The sequence below is a fragment of the Lynx rufus genome, unplaced genomic scaffold, assembly GCF_022079265.1.
Source record: "Lynx rufus isolate CCGP_SWC_20201006 ecotype Redwood Valley unplaced genomic scaffold, mLynRuf1.p SCAF_20, whole genome shotgun sequence".
In the NCBI taxonomy this organism is placed as follows: domain Eukaryota; kingdom Metazoa; phylum Chordata; class Mammalia; order Carnivora; family Felidae; genus Lynx; species Lynx rufus.
The window spans coordinates 9,149,779-9,177,590 of record NW_025814835.1 but is presented as its reverse complement, the minus strand read 5'-3'; the positions used below and the strand labels follow the sequence as shown (position 1 = coordinate 9,177,590).

General features: G+C 37.2%; 1 protein-coding gene across 1 annotated transcript in view; it reads left to right on the top strand.

Annotated features, from left to right (window-relative positions):
* The first annotated feature begins 2,115 nt into the window (after nucleotides 1-2,115).
* CCDC102B (coiled-coil domain containing 102B) overlaps nucleotides 2,116-27,812 on the top strand; it is an 85,834-nt gene continuing 60,137 nt past the window's right edge. The window contains 3 exon segments of the mRNA XM_047086182.1: nucleotides 2,116-2,715; nucleotides 3,251-3,471; nucleotides 15,434-15,542. Of these exon segments, the coding sequence (XP_046942138.1) occupies nucleotides 2,116-2,715; nucleotides 3,251-3,471; nucleotides 15,434-15,542 (930 nt within the window).

The following is a 27,812-nucleotide window of genomic DNA, read 5'->3' as shown; positions in this document are numbered from 1 at the left end:
TTACCAGTGGTCTAAGAAATTTGGTGAGCTATATTATCATTGCCCTCTGAATTACAGTAAATGTAGGGAACAGTTTCTCCAAATCAGCACTAACTCAAATGTGATTGGACATATACCAATGCTAACAAAAATAATTACAACCATGAATCTATATTATTGTAAGTATTATAACAAGGAGTGAATTGTTTTGGCACCTCTACAGAATACTTGTTAAAATGTGTATTTTTCTTGCAACTGAAAAGGATATATATTTAATATTATAATAGCTTTTTCTTCAGTAAACAAAGACTTATTTTGTAAGTTGTTAGTATAATGAAACCCCTTCGATTGATTAAATGGATGGTTCATAAGGAGATAGTTTATGATCTGTAACTATATAAAAAAGCAAATAAAAAAATGAGAGGAATTAATGTCATGTGCATTAAATGTCACTTATAACAATAAATCTTACTTGATAATAAAAGTGGGTAATCTTATACAACCACAGACCTTTATTAATTTGTAGATTAAGCTGCATGTTTTAAGCATTTATTTTAAAGAAAAGGTTCTATTCACTATGTCATCAATATAGCTATGTTGCTATATTGAATAAAGTAATGGGCGTACCATACAGATAAGAGGGTCTACTCTTACCAGTTAATTTGCGTTTGTTATTATATGGCAAGCTGTTTGTAATTTCTTTATAAAGCTTTGATGTTTTTAAGACTGTTCAATGTTATCTGTGCTGTGAGGCGTCTTCATTTCTAGGAGACAGTTCAAGACTTCTGAGTATCTCCTATATATGGTAGCAACCTAACACTGATATGACACATAGTATGTACTGAAGAAAGATTGATTGAATAATTAGTGTGAATACGTATTTTTATTTTTATGTGCTTGTATTGCCCACTGAACTACAAAATCTTTGAGGAAAAACCCCATGTCTTATTCATAGTATTTGTGTAGAATTTATCATTATATCAACCATAGGGTGAAAGTGGTTCATCTATCAGTCTCATGTCATTTTGACTGCAAGTGACAGAAACTCAACAATCACAGCTTAAGTAAAGTCAGGTGATTATTCTCACATGGCAAGAAAACGAGAGGTGTGCATTCTAGATTTCATGGCATAGCTCAGTCACTAAATCAAGCTCTTTTCATCTCTGTTCCACCGATTTAAATGTTACAAGGTGGCTGTGACACTTGCCTTCTTCCAGAATCATGTCCTTGTTTTGGCGGGAAGAAAGCAGAAGAAAAGAGTTTCTCAATCTGATTTTTTCATGTTTTTTAGATGGGAAACTTCCCTGGCCGACTTCCCTTCAAATGTCAGCTAGAAGCAGGTCCTATGCTGTCTTGAGACTAGTGAATGGTCAATGAGATGGTAATGAGACTCTTCCGAATTCCATCATGGAAGAGTTAGACCAATCATGATTTAGCCTCTGGGATTAGAACACACATTAGAATATTTAGCCCCTGGGCTTCTCCTCCCGGAGATCATAGATGCCACCTTCCACTTAAGCAGGTTGTGGCTAAATTAGCACAGAAAAGAGGATCACTGAGTTGTTAATGGACAACCTGTGTTATAGTAAATATTACCTGTAAAGAACTGGATTTGTTAAAATGAATTATTCATGTCATGTGCTATCCTCAATTGCTCTTTATATTTTTATTTGTGTTCACTTGACAATATTTCATATGAGCAATTTCTGTTTCTTTCAGGCTAATTATAAATGCATTAGTTCTATATTTTTAGTTAATAGTGGAAAGAAAAATCTGCAATATTGAAAGATACATTGTTTTCATCAGCTTTCTTTTTTAATTTTTTATTTTACCATTTATTTACTATTGAGAGACAGAGAGAGACAGACCGTGAATAGGGGATGGGCAGAGAGAGAGGGAGACACAGAATCCAAAGCAGGCTCCAGGCTCTGAGCTGTCAGCACAGAACCCAACGCGGGGCTTGAACTCACGAACCGTGAGATCATGACCTGAGCCGAAGTCGGATGCTCAACTGACTGAGCCACCTAGGTGCCCATCAGCTTTCTTTTTTAAATGTCCATCTTGCTCTTGTAGTTGCAAGGGCAATTCAAATGTTAATTATGTTTTCTGTCTTCTCTTAGACCTGAAAAGATAAATATGAATTTAGATTCCATCCATCGGTTAATTGAGGAAACACACATCTTTCAGATCCGGGAGCCATCAGTTAAACCACCTTGTGACATGTTAGCACCTGCTTCATCCCCCAAGGACACTTGTCCTTCCTGTTTGCCACATCAGGGACTGCAATCACGTGCCGCTCACAACTTCTGCGCTCACTCCTGTAACACCAGTGAGTGGAATATTTGCGAAGAGCTTCGCCTGAGGGAACTTGAAGAAGTCAAGGCCAGAGCTGCCCAGATGGAGAAGACCATGAGGTGGTGGTCAGACTGCACTGCCAATTGGAGAGAAAAATGGAGCAAGGTTCGGGCCGAAAGGAACAGCGCCAGGGAGGAAGGAAGACAGCTCAGAATAAAATTGGAGATGACGATGAAAGAATTGAGTGCACTGAAGAAGAAGCAGAGTTTGCCACATCAAAAGGAGGTATTAGAAACTACCCAAGACCTGAAGCATCCTACTTTCACGGAAGTGCCTTCTGCACAAAGAGACCCATTTCACCTTGGTTCACAAACGTGGGAGTCTATCAGAGAGTGTCCGGTAAAAAGAGAATTTCCTACAAAGGAGAACCCGGATAGTAAGGTAAGAAAAACACCCACAGAGGAACCAGAGATTATGTGCACATTTGAATGCCCTATACAGTAATGGAGAGGAAAAGGAAAATGACACACTCATTGGTTGTGGTTTTCCAGAAACCTGAGTTATTCATTTTATCTCCTTAAATAGCATCAGTTTATATTGTTACCCCTTTCTATTTAATTCCATCTCTAAAAATATAAAACATATCTTGCTCTTCTATAGTTCTATCTAAACTTTTAAGCCTTTCTGTGATATATGGGATTTATGGTAGATGTAACCTAGGTTACATTGTAAATGAACAATTTGCAAAGACTGAAATATATTTTATCAGATGGTAGAACATAGAAGGGAAAAAGAAGGCTTGAGGAATGCTAGTTAAAGTTCAGTCGTATACCTCTTTAGAGACTGATAAAGAAATGAAAAGAGGAATTTGATGCTGAATCATAAGATTTGTTTCCTTCCAAAACTATGTTTTCTTTATGATTTTTCTACACTAGATGTAAAAATTTAACAATAACTGCTTTATTTTTTTTTTCAGGAAGAAGGTTCGAATATTGACCAGTTAAAATTAAATGAAGAGATGAAACTCAATCTTAACTGTCCTGATTCCTTAAAAAATGTTGTTTCTGAAAACGATATACTGAAATCTGCATTAAGGCCACAAGCAATAAACCTGCCTTTGGAGAATAAAGTGCCTGAAATTTCAGCTTTGCAGGTACATCTGGATGAGTTCCAAAAGGTTTTATGGAAAGAAAGAGAGTAAGTGCTAATCATTGTCCCCCATTAACCAAGTCTGATTTTCAAACTTATTAAAATTAAGTCTACCAAACTGGCCATTTGATAATGTATTTTATGCAAAATTAGTCATTAAGTACTAATATTTAAAATATGAGTTTGATATTTGTATATTTTTTGAACTTTTTAAAATATTAAATAGTTAATATGTAAATATTAAACAACACACTACTGCACAGGCATTGGGCCAAATAGGAAATCAAACAGCAAATCAAAATATACCTCAAAACATGAGAAAAAGAAAATACAATATTCCAGAACCTATGGGTTGCAAAAACAGATGTTAGAATGTAACTTATGCTATAAATGCCTGTATTAAGGAAAAAAGTTCAGGGACACCTGGGTGGCTCAGTAGGTTAAGCACCAAATCCTTGATTTCGGCTCAGGTCATGATCTCATGGTTCGTGAGTTCGCACCCTGCATTGGTCTCTGTGCTGACCGTGTGAAGCCTGCTTGGGATTCTCTCTCTACCTCTCTCTCCCTCTCTCTGTACCCTTCCCCCACTCACACTGTGCCTCTCTCCCTCTCTCTCAAAATAAATTAATTAATTTTTTAAAAATTTCAAATAAACAACTTAATATTATACCCCAAGGAACTAGTAAAAGAAGAAACTTAGCTGAAATTTAGTGAAAGAAGGAAATAACAAAGAAAAATCAGAAATAAATAAAATAGAGACCAGAATAAACAACAGAACACTGAAAGTAATGAGCAATTTTTCTAAAAAAATAAATGAAATTGGCAATGCTTTAACATTAAGAAAAAAAAAAGAGAACACTCAAAAACCAAAATGAGAAATGGAAGAGGAAATATCACAACAGATAACTACAGAGATATACACTGTGCAAACAGATTACCGTAAGCAAAATTAAAAAAAAAAAAAAAGATAATTCCTAAAAATGCACAAGATTGAATCATGAATCTTGAATCCAAGAAGTAGGAAATCATCTTAGACGAATAACAAGAATGAAAGTTGAACTGGGAATCAAAAATCTCCCAGCATAGAAAAGCCCAAGACCACATAGTTTCATTGGTAAATTCTGCCAAACGTTAAATAAATTTAATGACAACCTTTATCAAAATCTTACAAATAATGGAATAGAGGGAATACATTCAAAATCATTCCATGACACTAGGTCAACCCTGACACCAAAGCATAATAAAAACAATACAAGAACAAAAAAGTCTAGTTTGTCTGATATAAGAATTACTACTGTTTCTTTTGACATTCATTTGCATGATAGATGTTTCTCCCTCCCCTCACTATCAATCTGCAGGTGTCTCTAGGTCAAAAAAGAGTCTTTTATAGACAGCATATAGATGGATCTTGTGTTTTTTGTTTTTTTGTTTTTTTTTTTCTCAACGTTTATTTATTTTTGGGACAGAGAGACAGAGCATGAACGGGGGAGGGGCAGAGAGAGAGGGAGACACAGAATCGGAAACAGGCTCCAGGCTCTGAGCCATCAGCCCAGAGCCCGACGCGGGGCTCGAACTCACGGACTGCGAGATCGTGACCTGGCTGAAGTCGGACGCTTAACCGACTGCGCCACCCAGGCGCCCCGGATCTTGTGTTTTTATATATTCTGACACCTGTGTTTTTGAATAGAGCATTTAATCTGTTTACATTCAAAGTAATTATTAATAGATAGGTATTAATAGCCATAAACGGCTTAAGACCCTTACAACAGAGAAAAGTGTTACAAGAGAATTAGAGATGGAGAGTGAAATAAATGAGATCAGGAACAGGCTTGATGAAATGAACAGCAGGCTGGAAAAAATCAGAGGAACAAATTAGTCACCTAGAAGACAAAATAGTAGAAAATGATGAAGCTGAAAAAGGAGAGGAAGACAAATTATGCAACATGAGAATAGGCTTAGGGAACTCAGTGACTCCATCAAAAGTAATAACATAGGAGACGAGGAAGAAGAGAGAGAAAAGGGAGAAGAAAATTTATTTCAAAAAATAATAACAGAAAACTTCCCTAATCTGGGTAAGGCATCCAGATCCAGGAGGCACAGAGAACTCCCTTCAAAACCAACAAAAGCAGCCCCAAACCAAGACATTCTGTAATTAAATTTGCAAAATATAGTGATAAGGAGAAAATCTTACAGCAAAACAAAATAAGTCCTTAACTTACAAGGGAAAACCCATAAAGCTGGCTGGAGTTTTCTCAACAAGCTTGGCAGGCCAGGAGAGAGTGGCATGAGATTTTCAAAAGTGCTGAAATGGGAAGAATCTGCAGCCAAGTTCACTTTATCCAGCAAGTCTATCATTCAGAATAGAAGAGATAAAGAGTTTCCCGGACAAAAACTAAAGGATTTTGTGACCACCAAACCAGCCCTGCAAGAAATATTAAAGAGAACTCTTTGAGTGTAGAGCGGAGACCAAATATGACAAAGACAAGAAAGGATCAGAGAAAATTTCCAGAAACAATGACAAAGCAAGTCATTTTTTGGCTTGTTAGTTTTTAGTTTTTATCATTCTTTTTTCGTCATCTTGTTTTCATCATCTCTGGCAGATTCACCTTAATTATGTTTGAGTTATTAATGTACATGGCTAAAACAGCCAGTGTACTTTCTAATTTTTACAGCATTAGTAGACCTCAGCTAGTCAATAAAAATGAAAAATATACTGATATTTATAAGGGACAACTCAAAATTTGAGAGTTACTGATTGCAGAAAAAGGATGCTTTATTCATTGACCATTAGTGGTATAGAGCAAAGAGCACGAGACTTGAAATTAAATGACCTGGTTTTCGCCTTGGATCTGATATATTCAGCGACATGATACTGGGTTAGCTGAGAGTGTGCTGTTGTCTCCTTTGTAAGTAGATGGATCATCGTGCCTATGTCGCAGTTATCTATTGTTTCATAACAAACCTTCCCACAAAATGGTTAGTGTTGAAACAACAATCACCATATATTCTGTTCATGAAGCTAGAGCATGGTTTTGTGTGGACAACTCATCTGTCACTACATGAGGCTGCAGCCGGGATGGTTCAAGGCTGGAGATGACTGAATTGTTGGGGACCAGAATCATGTGAAGCCTCCTCTCTCATGCTCATATCTGGTGGCTGACTTTGGTTCTCCCCTGGGGTCTTACGTGGAACACCTGCAGGTGCCCTATCCATGTGGCCACTCTGATTCCTCACAGCATACTGGCTTGGTTGAAAGTGGACATTTTAAGAGCACAGAGAGGGGCGCCTGGGTGACTCAGTCGGTTAAGCATCCGACTTTGGCTCAGGTCATGATCTCATGGTCTGTGAGTTCGAGCCCCAGGGCGGGCTCTGTGCTGACAGCTCAGAGCCTGGACCCTGCTTCAGATTCTGTGTCTCCTTCTCTCTCTGCCCCTCCCCCACTTGTGCTCTGTCTCTCAAAAATAAATAAATGTAAAAAAAATTGTTTTAAAAGAGCACAGAAATATATGGCATTTTAATGACCTTGTCCCCAAGGTCACTTAGCATCACTTCTGTCTTCACTGATTTCTTTTTTTTCCTTTAATGTTTTTATTTATTTTTGAGAGAAAGAGAGACAGAGCATGAGCAGGAGAGGGGAGAGAGAGAGGGAGACACAGAATCCGAAGCAGACTCCAGGCTCTGAGCTGGCGGCACGGAGCCCAACATGGGGCTCGAACCCACGAACCGTGAGATCATGACCTGAGCTGACGTCAGATGCTCAACTGACTGAGCCACCCAGGCACCCCCTGCCTTCACTAATTTCTTGTGAGGATCAAGCACAGATAATGTCTGGGAAAGTGACTATTAGTGTGGGTTACTCGGTATGATGTTTTTGTTGTTGTTATTCCTTCATGATCACCTTAGGCAATTATTAGCATTGTGTGGAATATTTGATACACTTTAAAATGTGGTCCCAAAGTCTGCAAATAAGTATTTTTCCATCTCTTTAGTTATAAGACTCTTAATGGGCAGAAAAAAATGGAAAAAAATAAGTATGCATAGAATTCTATACATTATATAATGGTTTCAATTTTCCCAGTTTAAATGGATTGGAATAGTGACTACTCACACACAAATATTTCACAGATACTATAAGCCCTTTATCTGCCATTCTTTTTCTGTCAGCCAGAAGTTTCTCATTAGTCCCTCTGAAATTTATTCCCACCACTAATACCCTTTTCCAGATGCTTTGTCTACAACTTACCATATGAAGAGATTGTTATAATACAATCATGATACAATCGACGGTAGTAATATACCTGAGTGTATAATAAAAACTTCTTATTCTACCGTCAAGTATAAATTCCTAATAGACGTAATCAACATTGGTAGAAAGGAGAAAAAAAAAACAAATTAAATTTTAGGCACAGCCCCCTATTAACATTAATTTTATCTGGAGCTAAGTCTCAGTCAAGCTCTAATCTCTGTGTTTTATTTCCTGAAGGATTTAACTTGTTAGTGGTTATAGACTTCTCTCACACCCACTCACAATGTTACTTTACTGACATAATGTAGTACAGACCATATGGAACAGCTGTTTCCTACATGTAAACTCCCTGAGGGGCCGGTTTTAATGATACACACGAGTATCGCTACTCTCCGACTCACACACACATCCACATACATATATATCTGACTTCCTTGGAATAAGTTAACCACCTCTCTAGTACATAAACTCTTCGGTTCTCCACAACTTGAATATATAAGCCATAGACAGGCCAGAAAATAAGGGGGAAAGGGGACCTCTGATTCCACTTTGTCTCTTTAGTAAACAATCCCGTGGGCGTTATGTGTCCATGAATCAACATTAGCATGAAGTCCGCATGAGGCGATCGCGAAGCCTTTTTTCTATCACAAGAGAATGTTTCCCAAGGACATAGTATATACTGTTGCTATAAATCTATCTAACTTTTTAAATTCTGCCTCCTGGAATCTCAGCAAGTGGATGGCTGGCGTGGAGAACATGTGAATGTAATTTTGTCTACGTTCCCAGCTAGTGGGAAAATTCCCCTGACTAGAGCGCAGGAATCCGCCAAGAGAACTCAGGGGATCACTTCCACCACTCTCACTATGGAGAACCTCCTTATCAAAAGCAAGAAACTTTCTTCTATTATTTGTACTCTGAGTACCGTTCGCTTTTATGAAAATAATGATCCAGTATCTGGAACCTTCTCGTGTGTTGAGAATTTGTACATTTTTTGATCTCTTAAACTCTTCCCAGATAGAAAATTTGAGGTCCAGACAGGAACCTAATCCTCTTACCGAGCTAGGTGTACCTAGACCTTTCAGGAGAGGAACTTCGGCAATCTTAAGTAAGGGAGACCATGAGCTCTAAAATAGTTTAATGTTTAGAACCAGTTCCCAAATTAAACTGCAGAGGGCACCTGTATCCCTTAGCAAATGCTCTGCATTATTTAAGCTGAGCTATAATCAATCCTCCTTCTCAATTTTATTTCTTAGTTTATTTTCTATATAAGAAAAGTAGTATGCTTCAATTATTTTGCTTTGCTTCATTAAATTGTGTGGTTTTTTTCTCAATAAAATGAGACTGAAAATCTTAGCGGGATTACATAGATTCCTGAATGAACACAATGAACAAATTGTCATGCAAGTCTGGTTAATGTTATTTAATGTAATATTGTTAAAGATTAGACAGTCAGGGGGCGCCTGGGTGGCGCAGTCGGTTGAGCGTCCGACTTCAGCCAGGTCACGATCTCGCGGTCCGTGAGTTCGAGCCCCGCGTCGGGCTCTGGGCTGATGGCTCAGAGCCTGGAGCCTATTTCCGATTCTGTGTCTCCCTCTCTCTCTGCCCCTCCCCCGTTCATGCTCTGTCTCTCTCTGTCCCCAAAATAAATAAACGTTGAAAAAAAAAAAAAATTAAAAAAAAAAAAAAAAAAAAAAAAAGATTAGACAGTCAGGCCTACTTATTTATTTACTATTACTAATGGCGTATGCAGTAAACACATTTGCCTTTTTAAAACAGTAATTTGTGGTGTGTATTCCTTTATTTATACATACGTATTTATTTTTCTAGCTGTATTGAAGTATAACTGAGAAACAAAATTTGTGTGTATTTAAGTTGTACAGAGTGATGGGGTTTTACTGTTTTTTTAAGTTCTTATTTTAATTCTAGTCAGTTACCATAGAGTGTTCTATCAGTGCAGCTATGCAGTATAGTGATTCAGCAATTCTATATGTCACCCTGTGCTCATCCCAACAAGCACACGTGATGTACTACTATACGCCGTGAAATGATTACCACAATGAAGCTAATTAACACATCTATCACTTAACACTGTTACTAATTTTTGTGTGTGGTGAGACCTCTTATGAGGTCTTAGCACATTTCACATATGCAATATGATATTGTTAACTACAGTCTTCATGCTGTACATTCGATTCCCAGAACTTACTCATTCCTTAACTGAAAGTTTTGATTGACATCTCCTAACTAACCCCACTTCCCAGCTCCCGGCATTCACCATTGCACTCTCTGTTACTATGAGTTCAACTTTTTAAGATTCTGCATATAAATGAGATGATATAGTATTTGTCTTTCTGTGGTGGCTTATTTCATTTAGCCTAATGTCCTACATATGTACACACACACACACACACACACGCGTGCGCGCACATCTCACATGTTCCATGTCCGTTTGTAGATGGACAATTGCTTCTATATCTTGGCTTTTGTGAATATTGCTGCAATGAACATGAAGGTACAGATGTCGCTTTGAGATACTTATTTCCTTTCCTTGAGCGATCTACCTAGAAGTGGGATTGCTAGATTATAATGATAGTTCTATTTTTAATTTTTTGAGGAACTTGCATACCTTTGTCCATAGGGACTACACCAATTTACACTGCACCCCAACAATATCATTTTAACTACACTCTTACCAATCCTGGTTATCGCTTGTCTTTTTGATAATAGCCATTCTAAAGGGTCGAGGTGTTATCTCACTGACGTTATGGTTTGCTTTTCACTAATGATTACTGATTTAAGCACCTGTACGAATGCTTGGCCATTTGTATGTCTTCTTTGGAAAACTGTCTACTCAGGTCCTTTGCCCATTTTTTAAATGTTTGGTTTGCTTTGGTTTGGTTTTTGTTGTTGTTTGGTTGGTTGGTTTTTGCTGTTGAGTTGTTTCAGTTCCTTGTGTATTTTGGATATTAACCCGTGGTCAAATATATGGTTCCCAAATATTTCCTCCATTCCATAGGTTGCCTTTTAATTTTGTTGATTGTTTCTTTTTCTGTGCAGAAGCTTTTTAGCTTGATATACTGCCACTTATTTTTGCTTTTGTTTTATATGCATTTGGTGTCAAATCCAAAAACTTGTTGCCAATACCATTATCCAGGAGTTTTTTCCTTATGCTTTCTTCTAGGAGTTTAACATTTTCAGTCTTGTATTTAATCCATTTCAAGTTAATTTTTCTCTACTTTTGCAACTGTTTTTTGTTTGTTTGTTTGTTTGTTTGTTTGTTTGTTTTTTACTCTATAGTACCTTTTGTGTTTGGGTATTTCCTTACTGAAGGAAATTGAGTCTACTTCTCTGCAGAGACTGCAACATTGCTAGTAAGTCTCAACTTGAGTCTCCCTTGTCATGAAGGCAGACACTTGACATAGGAACAGCTTTTCAGATGTAGCCACCTAGACTTTTTAGCAGAAGCTAATGCTCCAAGAAGCAAGTGCCCGGAATCCATCCTGATGAGGGAGGAGGCTGCGGCAGTAACTATGTCTTGATCCCAGAGGCAGCAGTGGTCTCTGCTCTCTGGTGAAACTGTCCCACATCTGGAGTTGATGGTATTGAGGTCATGCTGGTTGTCTGTGCCTAACTGGTGGCCTCAATGACATGCTGATGGGAAGGTTGCTGTGGCTTCATCTTCATCAGACACTTAACGGATGGAGCCACTCAGGTGCCCCTACAGTATTTTTTAAATTCATTTCTTTCCTGAGGCACCTGGGTGGCTCAGTCGGTTGAGTGTCCAACTTCGGCTCAGGTCATGATCTCCCAGTTTGTGGGTTCGAGCCCCGCGTCGGGCTCTGTGCTGACAGCTTGGAGCCTGGAGCCTGTTTTGGATTCTGTGTGTGTCTCTCTCTCTCGCTGCCCTTCCCCTGTTCGTGCTCTGTCTCTCAAAAATGAATAAACATTAAAAAAAATTTTTTTAATTCATTTCTTTTCTACTTAAATTATATATGGATATTTGCTAAAAGGTGCTAAAAATGTTCCAGGATATAATTATAAATACTTGGGAGTAGAATCACAAAATGGAAAATATGTTGCTGATTAAAAGCATATTTTAAAACATTTTAAAATTATTTATAGTGGATACTAACTCTACATTTTGGATTAATAGAAAAACTGGTTTCTAGATGTTATTACAGGTTAATTATTTTTGCCTGGCCAAAACACTTCACATTAATAGACCTTTAGGAAAATACTTACCACATATTTTACAGTGAAATTTCACACAGTTCAAAAATGATGAATATTTATTCCCAAATATTAATGTTTCAGGAATTTTCATCCTTGAAAAATATTTTGGTTAATCTTGTTTTCTATATATATGTTCAAGTTGTATGCCCAATTATTATGGGATTGTGATAGTTAACAAAATATGAAAATATTGCATAGAAATATCATATCTTTCCATAAAAATCTTCTTGGTTCACTCAATATCTTTTAGTTCTGCAACTTTTATGTATTTTAGCAGTTAGATTCTTAAAAGTTTATATCATCGTATATAAGATACTACATTTTTGCTGAGCTTTATCTTATTATTTTTAGAAGAATTTGTGCATAAAATATGCAGTATCTTTTAGAGTAAATTAGGATTTTTCTTTGCCTTCCTGTAGTTCAAATGGCATGCTGATAGTTTAAATTTCAATTAGAAATTTAACTGTATAATTAATCAATTTTGAAAATCTCTCTAAAATATAGAATAAATTGATTAGGCCAGAAATTAAGAATTTAAAGGGTGCCCTCTGCTGCATAAATTTAAGTGTACAATGTCCATATGTCCTTCAGCTTTGCTTGCATTGAGTCACAAAATATTTTTTGATGAATGCATATTAAAAATATCCAAGTATCACATTATCATTAAGTAAGTTTCTATGAATTGCCAGTCTGCTGCCTTCCCTGACTAAATGGTACCATTTTACATAATAAAAATGCATAATTTTATTTCAGTAAGCCATAAATATAAATTACTATATTTAAGATGCATACTTAAAGAGATAAATAATACTACATTTTAAATGTTACTAATTTGTCTTAAATAAGGTAATAGGAATTTTCATTTTAATATACTTGGGAAAATTATATTATTTTTATTTCATGAACTGGCTTTGACTACTTGTTATAAGTCTAGATGTAATCTAGATAAAATCATATCTTTAGAATGCATCTATGTTTCACTGTAACTAAGATGAAATGTTTAATTAATATGTAGTTTGAAATGCTCTTTTTGAACCTCTTATAAAAACCTTAAAGGAATATTTACCCCAATATTTTTGGTGGCATTTTTGAAGATCGACATTTATTCAGTAGTAATAGTGAATCATTTTTGTGTTAATGTGAGCTTTTTCTGCTCATGTTAGCATTTGATTTATTAAAGTGTAATGTTAAAAACTGACAGTGATCGGAACATGTATGATTTTGAATTCATAAAATTTAAAATGTAGACTTTTCTCAAATTTTCAAGTAAATTTTTATATTATTCTACTGAAAATTTTTGAGAATATAATATTTTGATAAATAACTTGGGTGTCCTTAGCTGGCTGGGTCTGCTTTTCTATCAGGATTTTGGGCTGAGGTTGTTAATCTGGACCTGTAGACATTCATAGGCAGTGTTCATAGGACCTAGACTTTTATATTGAGTCCTTTTGTTGGTTAATTTTATATATTTGCTGTTAATAAGAGATTTAAAATTATAGTCTTATTAACGGTGAGGATCTTTTTGCAACCTGAGTCTTCTGAGGTTAAACTCTAACTAATTCTGAGACGTTCTCTTCAATTCCATGGCTTGGTTCATGCAAATATAGTTATATAACTTTTTAATGAGCTGCTTATCCATTCATTGGATTAAACTATTTATGACCTAATTCTATTTTGAATTATTTTCATAGTGTTGCTTCCTGGAAGATTCATATTTCTCATAATTATGTAAATGGCATTCAATTTTGATTCTGGGTGCATCTTTTAGATCTGTGAATATGTTCTAAGATCCTTCTAGTGACATTGTCATGGAACTAGACCCGAGTGTGTGCATTGGTTAATTAAAATTACGATAAGGTTGTAACTAACAGCCACAAAATCTCAGTGGTATACAACATTCAGACTTTATTTAGCTGGAGTCTGTGACCCAACTAACGGCTGACTGATATTGACTGGACTCTGCAGGGGAGCAGGGGAGACTGGTTATGATCCATATCTCTCCTACCCCCACTGGGAGCAGTAAGTCTGCATTGGTATGTACTTATTGCTGTAGCCAAAATATAAGAGGGTAAAACCTCTTACTGTATAAATTGTATAAACACGTTTGAAGGCTCGGCCACATGGTGCCCACTAGCATTCCACTGGTGATATCATTCACATTTTCCATTTTCCAAAACACTGCAAGTGATGATTTCATCATGTGTTTTCACTACTAAATAACACATATCACTATTTTTCCAGCTGCTTATGTTTTATCACCATTTTTCCAGCCTCTGCCCACAATCTAGTCCTGAAGTTAAGTCTACATATTTTTCATTTTTGTTACTGTAGCATCCCCCCCCCCACTTAAGTGTCATTTTCTATGTCAGTTATCTTTTGCTGCAGAAAAAACAAACAAAACAAAACACACACACACACACACACACACACACACACACACACACACACTCTTCAGTGTCGTAAAACAACTATTCTTTTTGCCCATATGGGTACAAAAAAGGTGGGGTCAGCTGACCTCCACTTGACCAGCAGGGCTTGGCTCAGTGGTAAGGCTGGGCTCAGATCTGCTTTATGTTTTTATTTGGGGACAGCAATTCCCGAGCGAAAACTCTTTTCACAGTGATGGCTGAAGCATAAGAGAAGAAGCCCAACCACACAAATTCTTTTCAAACATCTGCGTCTGTCATATCTGCTAATATCCCATTGTCAAAGACTAGAAGCAAGGGTTGAGGAAAGCAATTCTGTCCATGGGAGTAGAGAAAAGAGATTGAACATTATTAAGCACTAATCTAATGCACCACACAAATGAGGATTGTCCATCTGCAAAGGTCAATATATGCTAATTACGACCCGTAGTAAACAATTATTTTCAGTGACTCACTCTGATAGACATATGGGCATACAAAAAATCGATAATTGAGATATTAAAGGACCAGATTTCAATTCTAACTGAGTCACTTGTTCTACAAATGGAGAAATTAATGTCAATTATTTTAAATAAAGATCCCAGTGAAATTGCTTCATTAAACAAAATTGCAAATATTTAAAAAGTATTTTTATAGCCCCAGTAAATAATTGACTTCTTAAATTATTATGTAGACTCCTTGTCATTCTCTGTCATATCAAAGGATGCTTCATTCATGTATAGTCACAATATGAAGCTGGATAGAAGCCATGTTAAAATTAGAAATATATATATATCCTCCTATACAAGGAGAAATAATATGAATGAGATAATGAGACAAATGCATGAATAATATAGGAGAAAGCAGGCAGAAAGTTAAATATTTTGATACAGGCAAAGCCAAATTAAATATGTTTAACCTACTCTAATGCTAAGTGACAGAATAAAAAATTAAACCAAGTTTTATTCAATGTTTGTAATTGTTAATAAGCTGGAAAACTTTTCCTGTGATTACAATGGTCGTATACAAATATAAAAATAATGAAAACAGGAAATAAAAACACTGAATGTGTTCCTAAACTTGTCTTTAAATTGTAAGCCTGTTTTGCTTTTAATTCTTTATTTAGAAAGCGCTCATCTTTGGAAAAAGAAATAGAACGACTGGAGTCAGCTTTGTCTGTATGGAAATGGAAATATGAAGAACTGAAAGACTCAGAGCCAAAAAATCTGAAAGAGGTATGGAGACGAACAGTGTTGAGAAAGAAATGAAACTGCCAGTTTTCTCTGTTTAGATGTGTAAGCCAGTGGGCAGAAACCTCCACAAAGAGGAAAGGTTTAAAAATTGAATTTCCTCCATAAGAGGGGTATTTGAACTTACATGCTCATGTGAACTCGGTCAAACTCAGCCCATAAGAAATCTTGTTCTAAACAGATGAACATATGGGAAAGAAAATAGAGACGGGGGAAGCCAAGCATAAGAGACTCTTAACTGTGGGGGAAACTGAGGGCTGATGGAGGGAGGTGGGTGGGGGGTGGGCTAGATGGGGGATGGGCGTGAAGGAGGGCACTGGTGATGAGCATGGGGTAATATGTGTAAGTAACGAATCACTAAATATGACTCCTGAAACCAAGATTACCCTATATGTTAACTAGCTAGAATTTAAACAAAACTTTGAACAAAAAGAAAAAAGAAATCTTGTTCTAAATAACACATATTTTCAGTGATGAGCCTGACAGCATTAATTATCCATTCCAGGAACTTGTGAGGGGACGCTGCTAAAGAAGCCATTATATCATGGCACTTACAATAAACAATATTATCTTGTTCTTTTATGAAGCACTTTGAAGATATCCATTCATCTCAAGTGCATTTAGGTTCTTTTCATGCTGACTTTATAGTAATTCAGAATCAGCCTACTTGCCTTTATACTTTGCCTTTGCTTTTTCATCAATAAAACGCTGTCATAAACCTTTCCCATTTCCATGATTTATTAATATTTATGGTATAAACAATATTAATTGTACATCTTCTGTGTACTAAAGCATCGTTCCAGGTAAGTAAGTGGGACAGAATAATGAGCAAAGAAAAGAAAAATACTGACAAAATAATGGCAAGCCAAATTCTTCAAGTGAGTAAACATTTAGTTGTGTGTGTGTGTGTGTATTTATATGTATATTAATAATATGTATTAAACATCATATATTATGTATACACACACACACACACACACACACACATACAAACCATATACATGCTGAACAGCTGTGTGAGGAAGCTATCTAAATCAATTATGTAATTGTGCCTTAATCAAAAGTGCTGTTCTATCAGTTGTTAAAAAAAAAAAAAGTGGTAAGCAGTGTTTCTCTTTGTTTATGAAATCCCACATGAATGTTGCTTCAGATTTTCTTCCCGCAAGTGGTAAAGTTTAGACTCATTGACTTAAGTTTGCTAAAATTGCTTGAGGAGCCTCAGCTGGCCGCATACGCCTGATTTCTGAATCCTACGCGGGCATTCTGACTTCCACGGGGCAGCGTCATCACAAGGTTCAGATATGGTCAGCTCTGTTCACACAGTGGACCACTGAGATTTCGAAGGAGGGAGAGCTTTTCCTCATACTATTAAGCAAATATTTCCTGCTTAGAAACCACTTATTAATCAAAGGTAATTTCAGGGAGAGCCGCAGTGCAGGGTGAGTGAGACAAAGCTAACAAGCTACATAAAGTTTCCCCCTCCTTTGTTGATTCATGTGAGGTGGTCAGAGTGACTTCGTTTCTCGTTCAGACTTTAGGTACGTACACAGGGTATGCGTGTGTGCACACACATGCCTTTATATATGGATCCATGGTATGTATATTCACAGGTACCTAACTGAACGTGGTGTCTCTAGGTATGATTCTTGACAGTAATTGAATGTTATGCAGGAAAAATAGTTCACGACGCAATAATCATGTTATGTTTACAGTACACGTGTATTTGCCCTTTCTAATGGCTCTAAATTTGATTGAGAAAGCTAATACTGAAGATAGAATTCGTTTTAAATTGAATTTTACGAGGAACATGCATTTACCATCTCTTGCCACTAGTGGACGGTGCAGACTTGATAACGTTAGTTTCCTAATGCTTTTTGTTCGAGTAATTTCACATGTCTGTGCAACTGTGTTTGAGAAGTCATGGTTTTCAGTTGGTTTACAAAGTGATACGTATATTTTAAAACGCTTAATGTTTTATCGTCAAAGATGGTATTTTTGACGTTAAGCGGGAACATAGACTTTAAATTAACAAAGCTTTATAAATGAGAAAAAATAAAACCAATGCAGCATGGGTGTAAAATGGGTCTACGTTTTCACACCTATACAGAAAAATATATTAGTCCATACGTGATCCTTTTACTAGATGAAATTATAGGGCTTTTGGAACAGGGGAAACCTCAAGATTGTTGTGAGACACTTGTTCAACTATTTAAACTTTGAGTGTGTGTTTCGGTTCAATCAACTACACGTTTGAACACTGAAGGAAAGTAACAATGAACAAAAAAAGAGTTTTACTTTAGATGATGGAGAGCTAATTTAAACGGAAATAAAGAAAAACACATTGTTTGAATTATCTATATGAGATTATGTTTTTAAATGTCTCTTTCCACTCCCTAAAAAGAATTGGTGATATTCGTAAAGGCTTTTTGAAAAGATATGGGATGCACATACATTTAAATTACTTTAGAGATATTGTGGAATATTTAAAAATATTTAAAAACTGAATAAATAAAAACACTTTGTCACACGTAATGTTTAGGTATCCTTTGTTTAAGTGTTTTGTAATAGCTTATAACAGGAGAAGAATTTGACCGCACATTTGGAAATGGCCTTGTAGAGTAATTATAAGTGTAAAATATTCCAAGTTTTTATACAGTTGATTGACAATCAGGGATCATGCCATGATGCATCCTTTGGAACCTCATAGGAATTCTCTCTTCTTACTCTACCTCTCAAAAATTATGATAAATGATCTTCACTTTCACTGTAGCTCTTCATCTATAGAAAGTTCTGAATACGAGTGTAATTCTGTTTTACATGCCTGAAACTGTTACAAGCAAATACATATGTGGCCAGGAACTGCTTATGGAAAGATTAGCAATTTTTAGAGTCAGAAACAGATGTGCTTAATAGACCAAGGTTCTTAAAAATGTATTTTAAAATCTGGCATCTTTAGAGGAAAATCATTCTTAAATCACTGGTATTTAGAGTAGAGTCAATATAAGAATTTAATTGTAAAATCTAGTATTTCAAATGCAACCAAAACAATGAGTAGTAGAGATGATTATATTCCAAATGCTGTTCCTGTGCTGAATTTAATACTTATTCAGCTTTCCCTTTGCAGGTCTGTAAGTATTGATTTGAAATGGCATTATGAATTGCAAGTTTTCTGGGATGATCATTTTCATGAAATCTCATGATCTAGAGAATCAAATATTCATGGAAGCGATATTGATTATAAATAATTATGGTATCTTTGCTTTAACAATAAATGACTCTGATCCTTTCCAGAATGGAAGATATCTTTTACCATACGTGGAAAATACTGATAACATTTTAAAATTGGTCTCAAACTGAAAAAATGAAATGCAATCTGGCTTTGAAAATTTTGTGCTTTACCAGCATCTTTTTAAGGATTTTATTGAGGAGTTTTTTTGTCTTTTTGTGGTAATAATGATGTTTCTAGTAGTTTAGAATTTACAATGTTATTTTATAAATATTTATATTAAATATTTATAAAGACAAGCTTCATGGGGAGTCTTTATGGCACTAAGAGCTGACAGTAATGCCTTATCTCAAATACCTCAAAACACGTTTCTGATTTGGGGGAAATTGAAGGTTAGAATTAGGATTAAATGTAGCTAAAATTCTACACTAATACCTTCAATTTCTTTCCGAAATGCGATTTTTAAAAAGTTCTTTTTTCTTTTTACTTATTATTTTTTAATTGAGTTTGGTTGAAGATACCTTCACTTTTTGAAAGATTACATCAATGGACACTTAGGTTGCTTCCATATCTTGACTATCGTAGATAATGTTGCTGTAGACGTAAGAGTGTATTTTTGTGAATTAGTATTCTCAATTTTGGAGGTAAATGCCCAGTAGTGTAATTATTGTATCAAATGGTATTTTCATTTTTAATTTTGGGGGAGACCTCCGTATTTTTCACAGCGGCTGTACAAAATGACATCCCCACCAACGGTGCACCAGGTTCCCTTTTCTCCGCATCCTCGCCAACACCTGTTATTTCTTGTGTTGTTAATTTTAGCCATTCTGACAGGTGTGAAATGATATCTCATTGTGGTTTTGATTTGCATTTCCCTGATGATGAGTCATATTGTGTCTGTTGACCATCTGGATGTCTTCTTTGGAGGAATGTCTGTTCATGTCTTCTGCCCATTTTTAATTGGATTATTTATTTTTTTTTGGTGTTGAGTTGTATAAGTTCTTTATACATTTTGGGTATTAATGCTTTATTGGATATGTCATGTACAAATATCTTCTCTCATTCAGGAGGTTATCTGTTAGTTTTGTTGGTTGTTCCTTTGCTGTGCAGAAGCTTTTTATTTTGATGTAGTCCCAAAGGTTTATTTATGCTTTTGTTTCCTTTGCCAATATGGGAGCTATTCTGTATACATAAGGAAAGGGTCCTTGAAGATATTTATTTGAAATAGGTGTATGGTGGAGTGTTAGTACAGTTGGGAGTTCAAAACTGCCTCATTTTGCTATTTTTGTGGCTTAAAGAAATAGCCCATAGAAATGGCCAAAATTATTAATGTATCTTACCAGTTCTAGCCGTACACGGTAGCTCCTGCCATTGCTTTCTGTCTCTGCTATTTCCCCAGTCATAACCACCAGATCTACTACTTTGCCCCCTCCTGCCAGATCTTTTACCCATCACCGTTGACCTTTTTAGTTTTCCATCCAGTTGCCAGAGTGATATTTCTGAAAACAGAAATTGGATCATATTATACCCTTGCTTCAAACACTTAAGTGACTTCCCTTTTACTTCGAGTAGAGCTGCTTGCCAAGTAATTGGACGTCTAAGGAAATCTAAACCCACCCGGTTAAACACCAGACGTTTAAACTTCAAAGGATGCCCGATAAGGATACCACTCTTTTCTACCCTAACTGCCCTAACAAGCAGTGCCCCAGATTTCAGTAGATAGGACCCAGTAGATGGTAATTTTTGACTCACATACATTTTCTACATGTGTTTGAAAGTCAGCCTTCTCCTTCTATACAGTGACTTTCTGTCCCCTGGGCTCTCAGAAGTCATGCAGCTGAACACTCTGCATCTGACCAAGATTAGAAAAAAGAGAGAATGAGGATCATATGGGGATGTTTTGTGCTCCAGGCTTGGGAGTGGTGTACCTTATTTCCACTGAGAACCCGCAGGCAAGTACTCATTTGCACAGTGACACCTTATTGTAAGTAATGTTGGGAAGTGTATTCAAGCTATATACTTCAAAAGAAAAAGAAAATGAATTTTAAAACCATCTAACTAGTTTCTGCTGCAAGAATCAATATGATACCTAATTAGTAAGATTTACTTACGAATATGTTATCTTGTGAGTAAATCTATCAATTAATGTATTACTTTTATTGTTCTTGGTAAAACTTCTATTTAAAGGAAAGTGAGCTTCCTGATCCTAAAATCCGTATTAAAGAGCTTGATTTACATCTCCACAGATGGGCTGGACAGGTGAAAGCTGTGTTTCCCGTGAGACCCGTTCACTCTTCATCCTTTGTGCTTGAGAAAGATTGTGCAAGGTGTACTTCTTGCAGATATCTCTTACCCAAAGAACGGGAGAGGAAGGAACAGGGCGACAGATGCCCAATTTCCCCTTTAAATTTTCCAGTGAGATAACTCCTCCTCTTCCTGACAAGGAAAGAGTAACAGATGGAGGCACCCTTGGAGCTGTGGTCAAGTAGCTGGCCATCCACAGGGATGCATGCTTTGAGTAGAGAAAAGGCTCCCTTCTCTTGACTACTTACCATCACTTACATGATTTCACTTCCCCTTCTATGTTTTTATAATCAACTGGTGGATACCTGTTCCCGTACTGGCTGGGGTGATTGGTCCTGACTACTAGGGGGTAATTGGACTAGTGCTCTACCATGGAGATGAGGGGTGTATCAGGAATGCAGGAGGTCCCCTAGGGAGTCTTAGGATTACCGTGCCCTGCGATTATGGCTGATGGAAAACTACAGTTGGGAAACTGCCAACGCAGCCAGGATTAGTAATGGTCCTGAGCGTTCAGGAATGGAGGTTCGGGTCACCCCACCAGGTAAAGAACCACGACCATCTGTGTGCTTGCTGTACACAAGGGGAATGCAGAATGGATGATTGAAGAAGGTAGCTACAACCAGAAATGAGCACTGTCAGTTACAGAAATGAGCACTGTAGTGTCGTGAGTATTTGTTCCTTAATTTGCTGTGAATATGCCTCTCTCCCTGTCCATCTGTCTGCCAGCAGACAGCCCTGTCTCTGTATATTTATGTTTTCTTTCTCATTGCCTGCCATTAACATAAAATGTATCAATTCTATATCAGTATGTAAGCATGATTAAGTTTACTTCAGAGTATTTAAGTTATGGGATATCAGGAGAAGAGTAAACATCATTCAGGACTTTGCTTCCTCTTCTGGAGTAATGATTAGTGGATTTTTGAAAACTTGCATCATGTTCGATGGAATCATGTCCTTGTTTTTGTCTTTATTTGAAGATTAAATGTGGTTTTAAGTGATGCGTATGGATGCCGAGTTGCCAAGAGGTGGACTTGTGATGGTTAGTTTTATGTGTCAGCTTGACTGGGCTGAAGGGTGCTCAGATCTCTGACAAACATTTCTGGTATATCTTTGAAATGTGAATAGGTAAACTGAGTAAAGAAGCTCCCCAATGCAGGCAGACATCACGGAATCCACTGAGGGTCTGAATAGAACATAAAGGCAGAGGAAGGGTGAATCTGTTCTTTGCTTGAGCTAGGACGTCCGTCTCCTCTTGCCCCAAACATCGCCATTCCTGGTTCTCTGGGCTTGCAGACTTAGACTGAGAATTATACCTTTGGCTTCTAATTCTCAGGTATTTGGGCTTGTGCTAGAATTGACTCCCATTGGCTCTCCTGGTTCTCCAGTTTGTCGACTGCAGATCCTGGGACCTCTTGCTCTCCATAACCTCATAAGCCAATTCCTATCATAAATCTCTCCATCTCTCCCATATATAGAGAGATATTATAATATATATTTATCTATCTATCTGTATGTATATATTTATATTTATATTTGTAACTTATATTTTCTTTTTTTTTTTTTTTTTTTTTTTTTTTTTGGAGAACACTCACTAGTACCTTTTGGTCTATGCTGTTTTTCTCTGTCTAGAACAGTCACACACAACGCTTTCAGCCCCTACCAGCCAGTCACATCTTGCCACTAACCTCAGTTTACATATTACTTTATAAAAAAAGGAATGATTTCAGTCCAAAATATATTTCCTTCACTATTTGCCTTCAAAGAAATGTGCAAGATTTTAAAAGACGTTCTCAAAGCATGTAGCTATTTTTGTGTTTGTTTACTGTATACCTTTCCCTTTGAACTGTCAGCTTCGTGATAATATATATTGTTTGCTTTATTAATCTCCCTCTATCCAGTGCTGAACAAATGATGCTATAATTTGTGGTGAACAGCCCCCTTTTTCTTCTCCAGCTCTGTATGTGTATATTTCTGTATGGTAGCTGTGGCTACAGTGTAAAGAGGGTAGTTGAAACCCTAGACTTGTCTTGTATGAGCCTGAGGAGGCTACCACTCTATATCCCTGAGGAGTTTAGATTTTCCAGGGCGCTGGAGTGAACCTTTACCCCTAACATTGTATCCATCATGAAAATCTGTTCAGTTTGTTCTTTGCAAAACATAAATTGGCTTATCAGGCCAAAGAGTGAGGCTGATGAAATACTGTATTAGAATTCTATAAATGTATAAGAACAATGAAGCATATGGGACAGCGTTTTGCTGATATAACCGCCTTCAAGACCTTTTTAAACAAACCTAATTAAGAATAATATAAGGACTAAATGACATAAGTCAGAATTAATTGAACTACTAGTGGATAATTTATAGGCATTGCCAAGGTAACCCTCATAACACTGTGATGACTTACTTAATTTGAAGGCTATTATAAGAATTATGAATGAAAATTAGGCTATTCAAAACCTACCTTGCTTGTGGGTATAAAGATATAGTAGGTATAGATACACCTACAGATATAAAGAAAAAGACAGGTTGAAATCAGATGTTTCAATATCTATTCAAATGAAACAGTACTGTTTTATTTTATTTTTTTAATGTTTATTTTTGAGAGAGACAGACAGAGTACAAGCAGGGGAGCGGCAGAGAGAGAGGGAGACACAGAATCCAAAGCAGGCTCCAAGCCCCAAGCTGTCAGCACAGAGCCCCTCGCGGGGCTTGAACTCATGGGCCACAAGATCATGACCAGAGTCAAAGTCGGACACTTAACTGACTGAGCCACCCAGGTGCCCCAATACTATTCTACAAATAAAAATATAACACAAAGGAGTCAGCTGAGATTTAGTTAATTTATAGAAATTGATAGTTTGAGGATAATGATAAAAGTCGGTCAAAATGAAAAAATAAGTTCTCTGAGTTACACAGAGTTTCCACAGAGTAGCAACAGTTGGTCTATGAAACATCTTTATTTTATATCCCAGATGACGGGGCACTTTCCAGCAATGCATGCTTCATAAACCCCAAAATTCTTGTTTTACCTTTTCCTATAAGAAATCTCTATATGGAGGTATTCAGTTAAGACCATTCTGGAGATAAGAAACTTCCTTTAAGGGAAGAGCATTAGTATTCTTACTTTTAGGAGCAGTTTTCGTGTTGAAAAGGAGATTGGATCAGTACTCCTGTGATGCATAGGGGCACTTGTACCCCAATGTTCATAGCAGCACTGTCAACAATAGCCAAATTATGGAAAGAGCCTAAATGTCCATCAACTGATGCATGGATAAAGAAATTGTGGTTTATATACACAATGGAATACTACGTGGCAATGAGAAAAAATGAAATATGGCCTTTTGTAGCAACGTGGATGGAACTGGAGAGTGTGATGCTAAGTGAAACAAGCCATACAGAGAAAGACAGATACCATATGGTTTCACTCTTATGTGGATCCTGAGAAACTTAACAGGAACCCATGGGGGAGGGGAAGGAAAAAAAAAAAAAAGGACGTTAGAGTGGGAGAGAGCCAAAGCATAAGAGACTCTCAAAAACTGAGAACAAACTGAGGGGTGATGGGGGGTGGGAGGGAGGGGAGGGTGGGTGATGGGTATTGAGGAGGGCACCTTTTGGGATGAGCACTGGGTGTTGTATGGAAACCAATTTGACAATAAATTTCATATATTGAGGGGCGCCTGGGTGGCGCAGTCGGTTAAGCGTCCGACTTCAGCCAGGTCACGATCTCGCGGTCCGTGAGTTCGAGCCCCGCGTCGGGCTCTGGGCTGACGGCTCGGAGCCTGGAGCCTGTTTCCGATTCTGTGTCTCCCTCTCTCTCTGCCCCTCCCCCGTTCATGCTCTGTCTCTCTCTGTCCCAAAAATAAATAAAAAAAAAAGTTGAAAAAAAAAATTTAAAAAAAAAAAAACAAAAAACTGAGAACAAACTGCGGGTTGATGGGGGGTGGGAGGGAGGGGAGGGTGGGTGATGGGTATTGAGGAGGGCACCTTTTGGGATGAGCACTGGGTGTTGTATGGAAACCAATTTGTCAATAAATTTCATATATATATTAAAAAAAAAAAAAGAAAAGGAGATTGGACAATGGCCCCTGCATCTTCTCTCTTCCCAAGTGTATGCCCATTTCACCCTACCATGTACTGACACCGAAGATATTTGACTGTATACGACTGAGTGAAGAAACCCAAGCTAAAACAGTAATATATAGTATACCATTTAAATAATTCTGTATGATATACAAAATCTGGAATGATAAATTTTAAATTGTCCATTCTTTTCATATGCATTACATATCATTTTTACTTTAGAAACATCATCATCATTATTATTATTATTATTATTATTATTAATGTTTATATTTGAGAGAGAGACCAACAGACTGTGAGCTGGGAAGGGACAGTGACAGAGGGAGGCACAGAATCCAAAGCAGGCTCCAGACCTGAGCTGTCAGCACACAGCCTGACACAGGGCTTGAACTCACAAACCGTGAGATCATGACCTGAGCTGAAGTCAGAGGCTTAACCAACGGAGCCACCCAAGTGCCCCTAGAAACATCCTTTCTTATTTTTTTTTTCGAATATATGATTTAAAGGCAAGGATTCTAGAGTTGGAAGTTTATGATTTTGAGGGTTTGGAGGTAGCCTGTGTTTGGGAATTCCAAGTGTTTCTAATAATTTCTTTAGTTTTATTGGGCTATAATTGATATGCAAAAAACCTACACACATTTAACATATACATTTTGATGAGTTTGGGTACATGTGCACATCCATGATACCATCAGCACAACCAAGGTACTAAACATGTCCATCATTTTCTAAAATTTTCTTATGTGCCACTTGTGTGTACATATGTGTGTTGTGGTAAGAACACTTAACATGAGATCTATCCTCTTAATATATTTTATTTTATTTTATTCAAAGTTTATTTTTGAGAGAGAGAGAAAGCGAGAGAGCGAGTGCGCATGAGTGGGGGAGGGGCAGAGAGAGATGGGGACAGAATCAGAAGTAGGGTCCAGGCTCTGAGCTGTCAGCACAGAACCTGATGGGGGGCTCGAAGCCATGAACCACAAGATCATGACTTGAGCTGAAGTCATGCTTAACCAACTGGTGGCCCATCCCCTGTAAAGTGCATGATACCATATTGTTAACTTTAAGTACCATGCTGTACAACAGATCTCTAGAACCTATTCATCTTGCATAACTGAAATTTTATACCCATTTAAAAATAATCCTCCCTTTCCCTTTCCCTCTTAGCCCCTGGAAACTATCATTTTACTTTCCCGTTTCTATGAGCTTGACTATTTTAGATAGCTCATCTAAGTGGAATCGTGTAATATTTGTCTTTCTGTTACTGACACTTCACTTAGCATAATTTCCTGTAGGTTCTATCCTTGTTGCAAATGGCAGGATTTCCTTCCTTTTAAGGCTGGATGATATTCCACTGTTTGCATTTACCAGATATTCTTTATTCATTTATCTGTAAGTAGATATTTGATTGTTTCTATATCTTGGCTATTGTAAATAATGCTGCAGTGAGCACGAGGATGCAAATATCTCTTAGAGAAATTTATTTTGGACATATACACTTAAGTGGGACTGCTGGATCACATGTTGGTATTTTTAATTTTTTTATGTTTATTTATTTTGAGAAAGAGTGCACATGGGAAGGGTCAGAGAGAGATAGAGAGAGACAGAATCCCACGCAGGCTCTGCACTGTCAGTGCAAAGCCCAATGCAGGGCTCGAACTCACAAACTGTGAGATCATGACCTGAGCTGAAATCAAGAGTCAGATGCTTAGCTGGCTGAGCCAGCTAATACAGGCGCCCCAGTATTTTTTAATATTTTGAGGAACTTTTGTGTTGTTTTCCATAGTGGAAATTTCCCATATACCTCCGGCCCCACACACACGTACCAGTCTCCATCAGCCACATCACTCACCAGAGCATTTTTTACCAAAGATGAACATTTTTTACCAAGGATGAACATTGATTATCACCCAAAGTTCATCTTTTACCTTCAGGTTCATTCACTCTTAGCGTTGTACATTATGTGGGTTTAGGCAAATATATAAAAATATGTATCCATCATTATGGTATCAAATAATTTTTTTTAATTTTTTAATGTTTGTTTATTTTTGAGAGAGACAGAGACAGAACGTGAGTTGGGGAGGGCCAGAGATAGAGGGAGACACAGACTCTGAAGCAGGCTCCAGGCTCCGAGCTTGTCAGCACGGAGCCCGAAGCAGGGCTCAAACTCATGAACCATGAGATCATGACCTGAGCCAAAGTCGGACGCTTAGCCGACTGAGCCACTCAGGCGCCCCTCACATAGGGTATTTTTACTGTCACTGTCCTAAAACTTGTCTGTGCTCTGTGTATTTATCTCTTCTTGCTCCCTTAACCCTTGGCAGCCACTGATCTTTTTATGGTCTCCATGGATTTGCCTTTTCCAGAATGTCATATAATTGGAATTATACATTATATAACCTTTTCGAATTGGCTTCTTTCACCTACTAATATGTATTTACGTTTCCTCCGTGTCTTTTCATGACCTGCTAGCTCCTGTCTCTTTAGTGCTGAATAGTATTCTGTCGTCTGGATGTACCAGCTTGTCTATCCATCATCTGACTGAGGGACATCTTGGTTGCTTGTAAGTTTCAGTAGTTGTGAATAAGGCTGCCATCAGCATCCGTGTGCAGATTCTCGTGTAGTTTTCAGTCTCTCCGCATTTA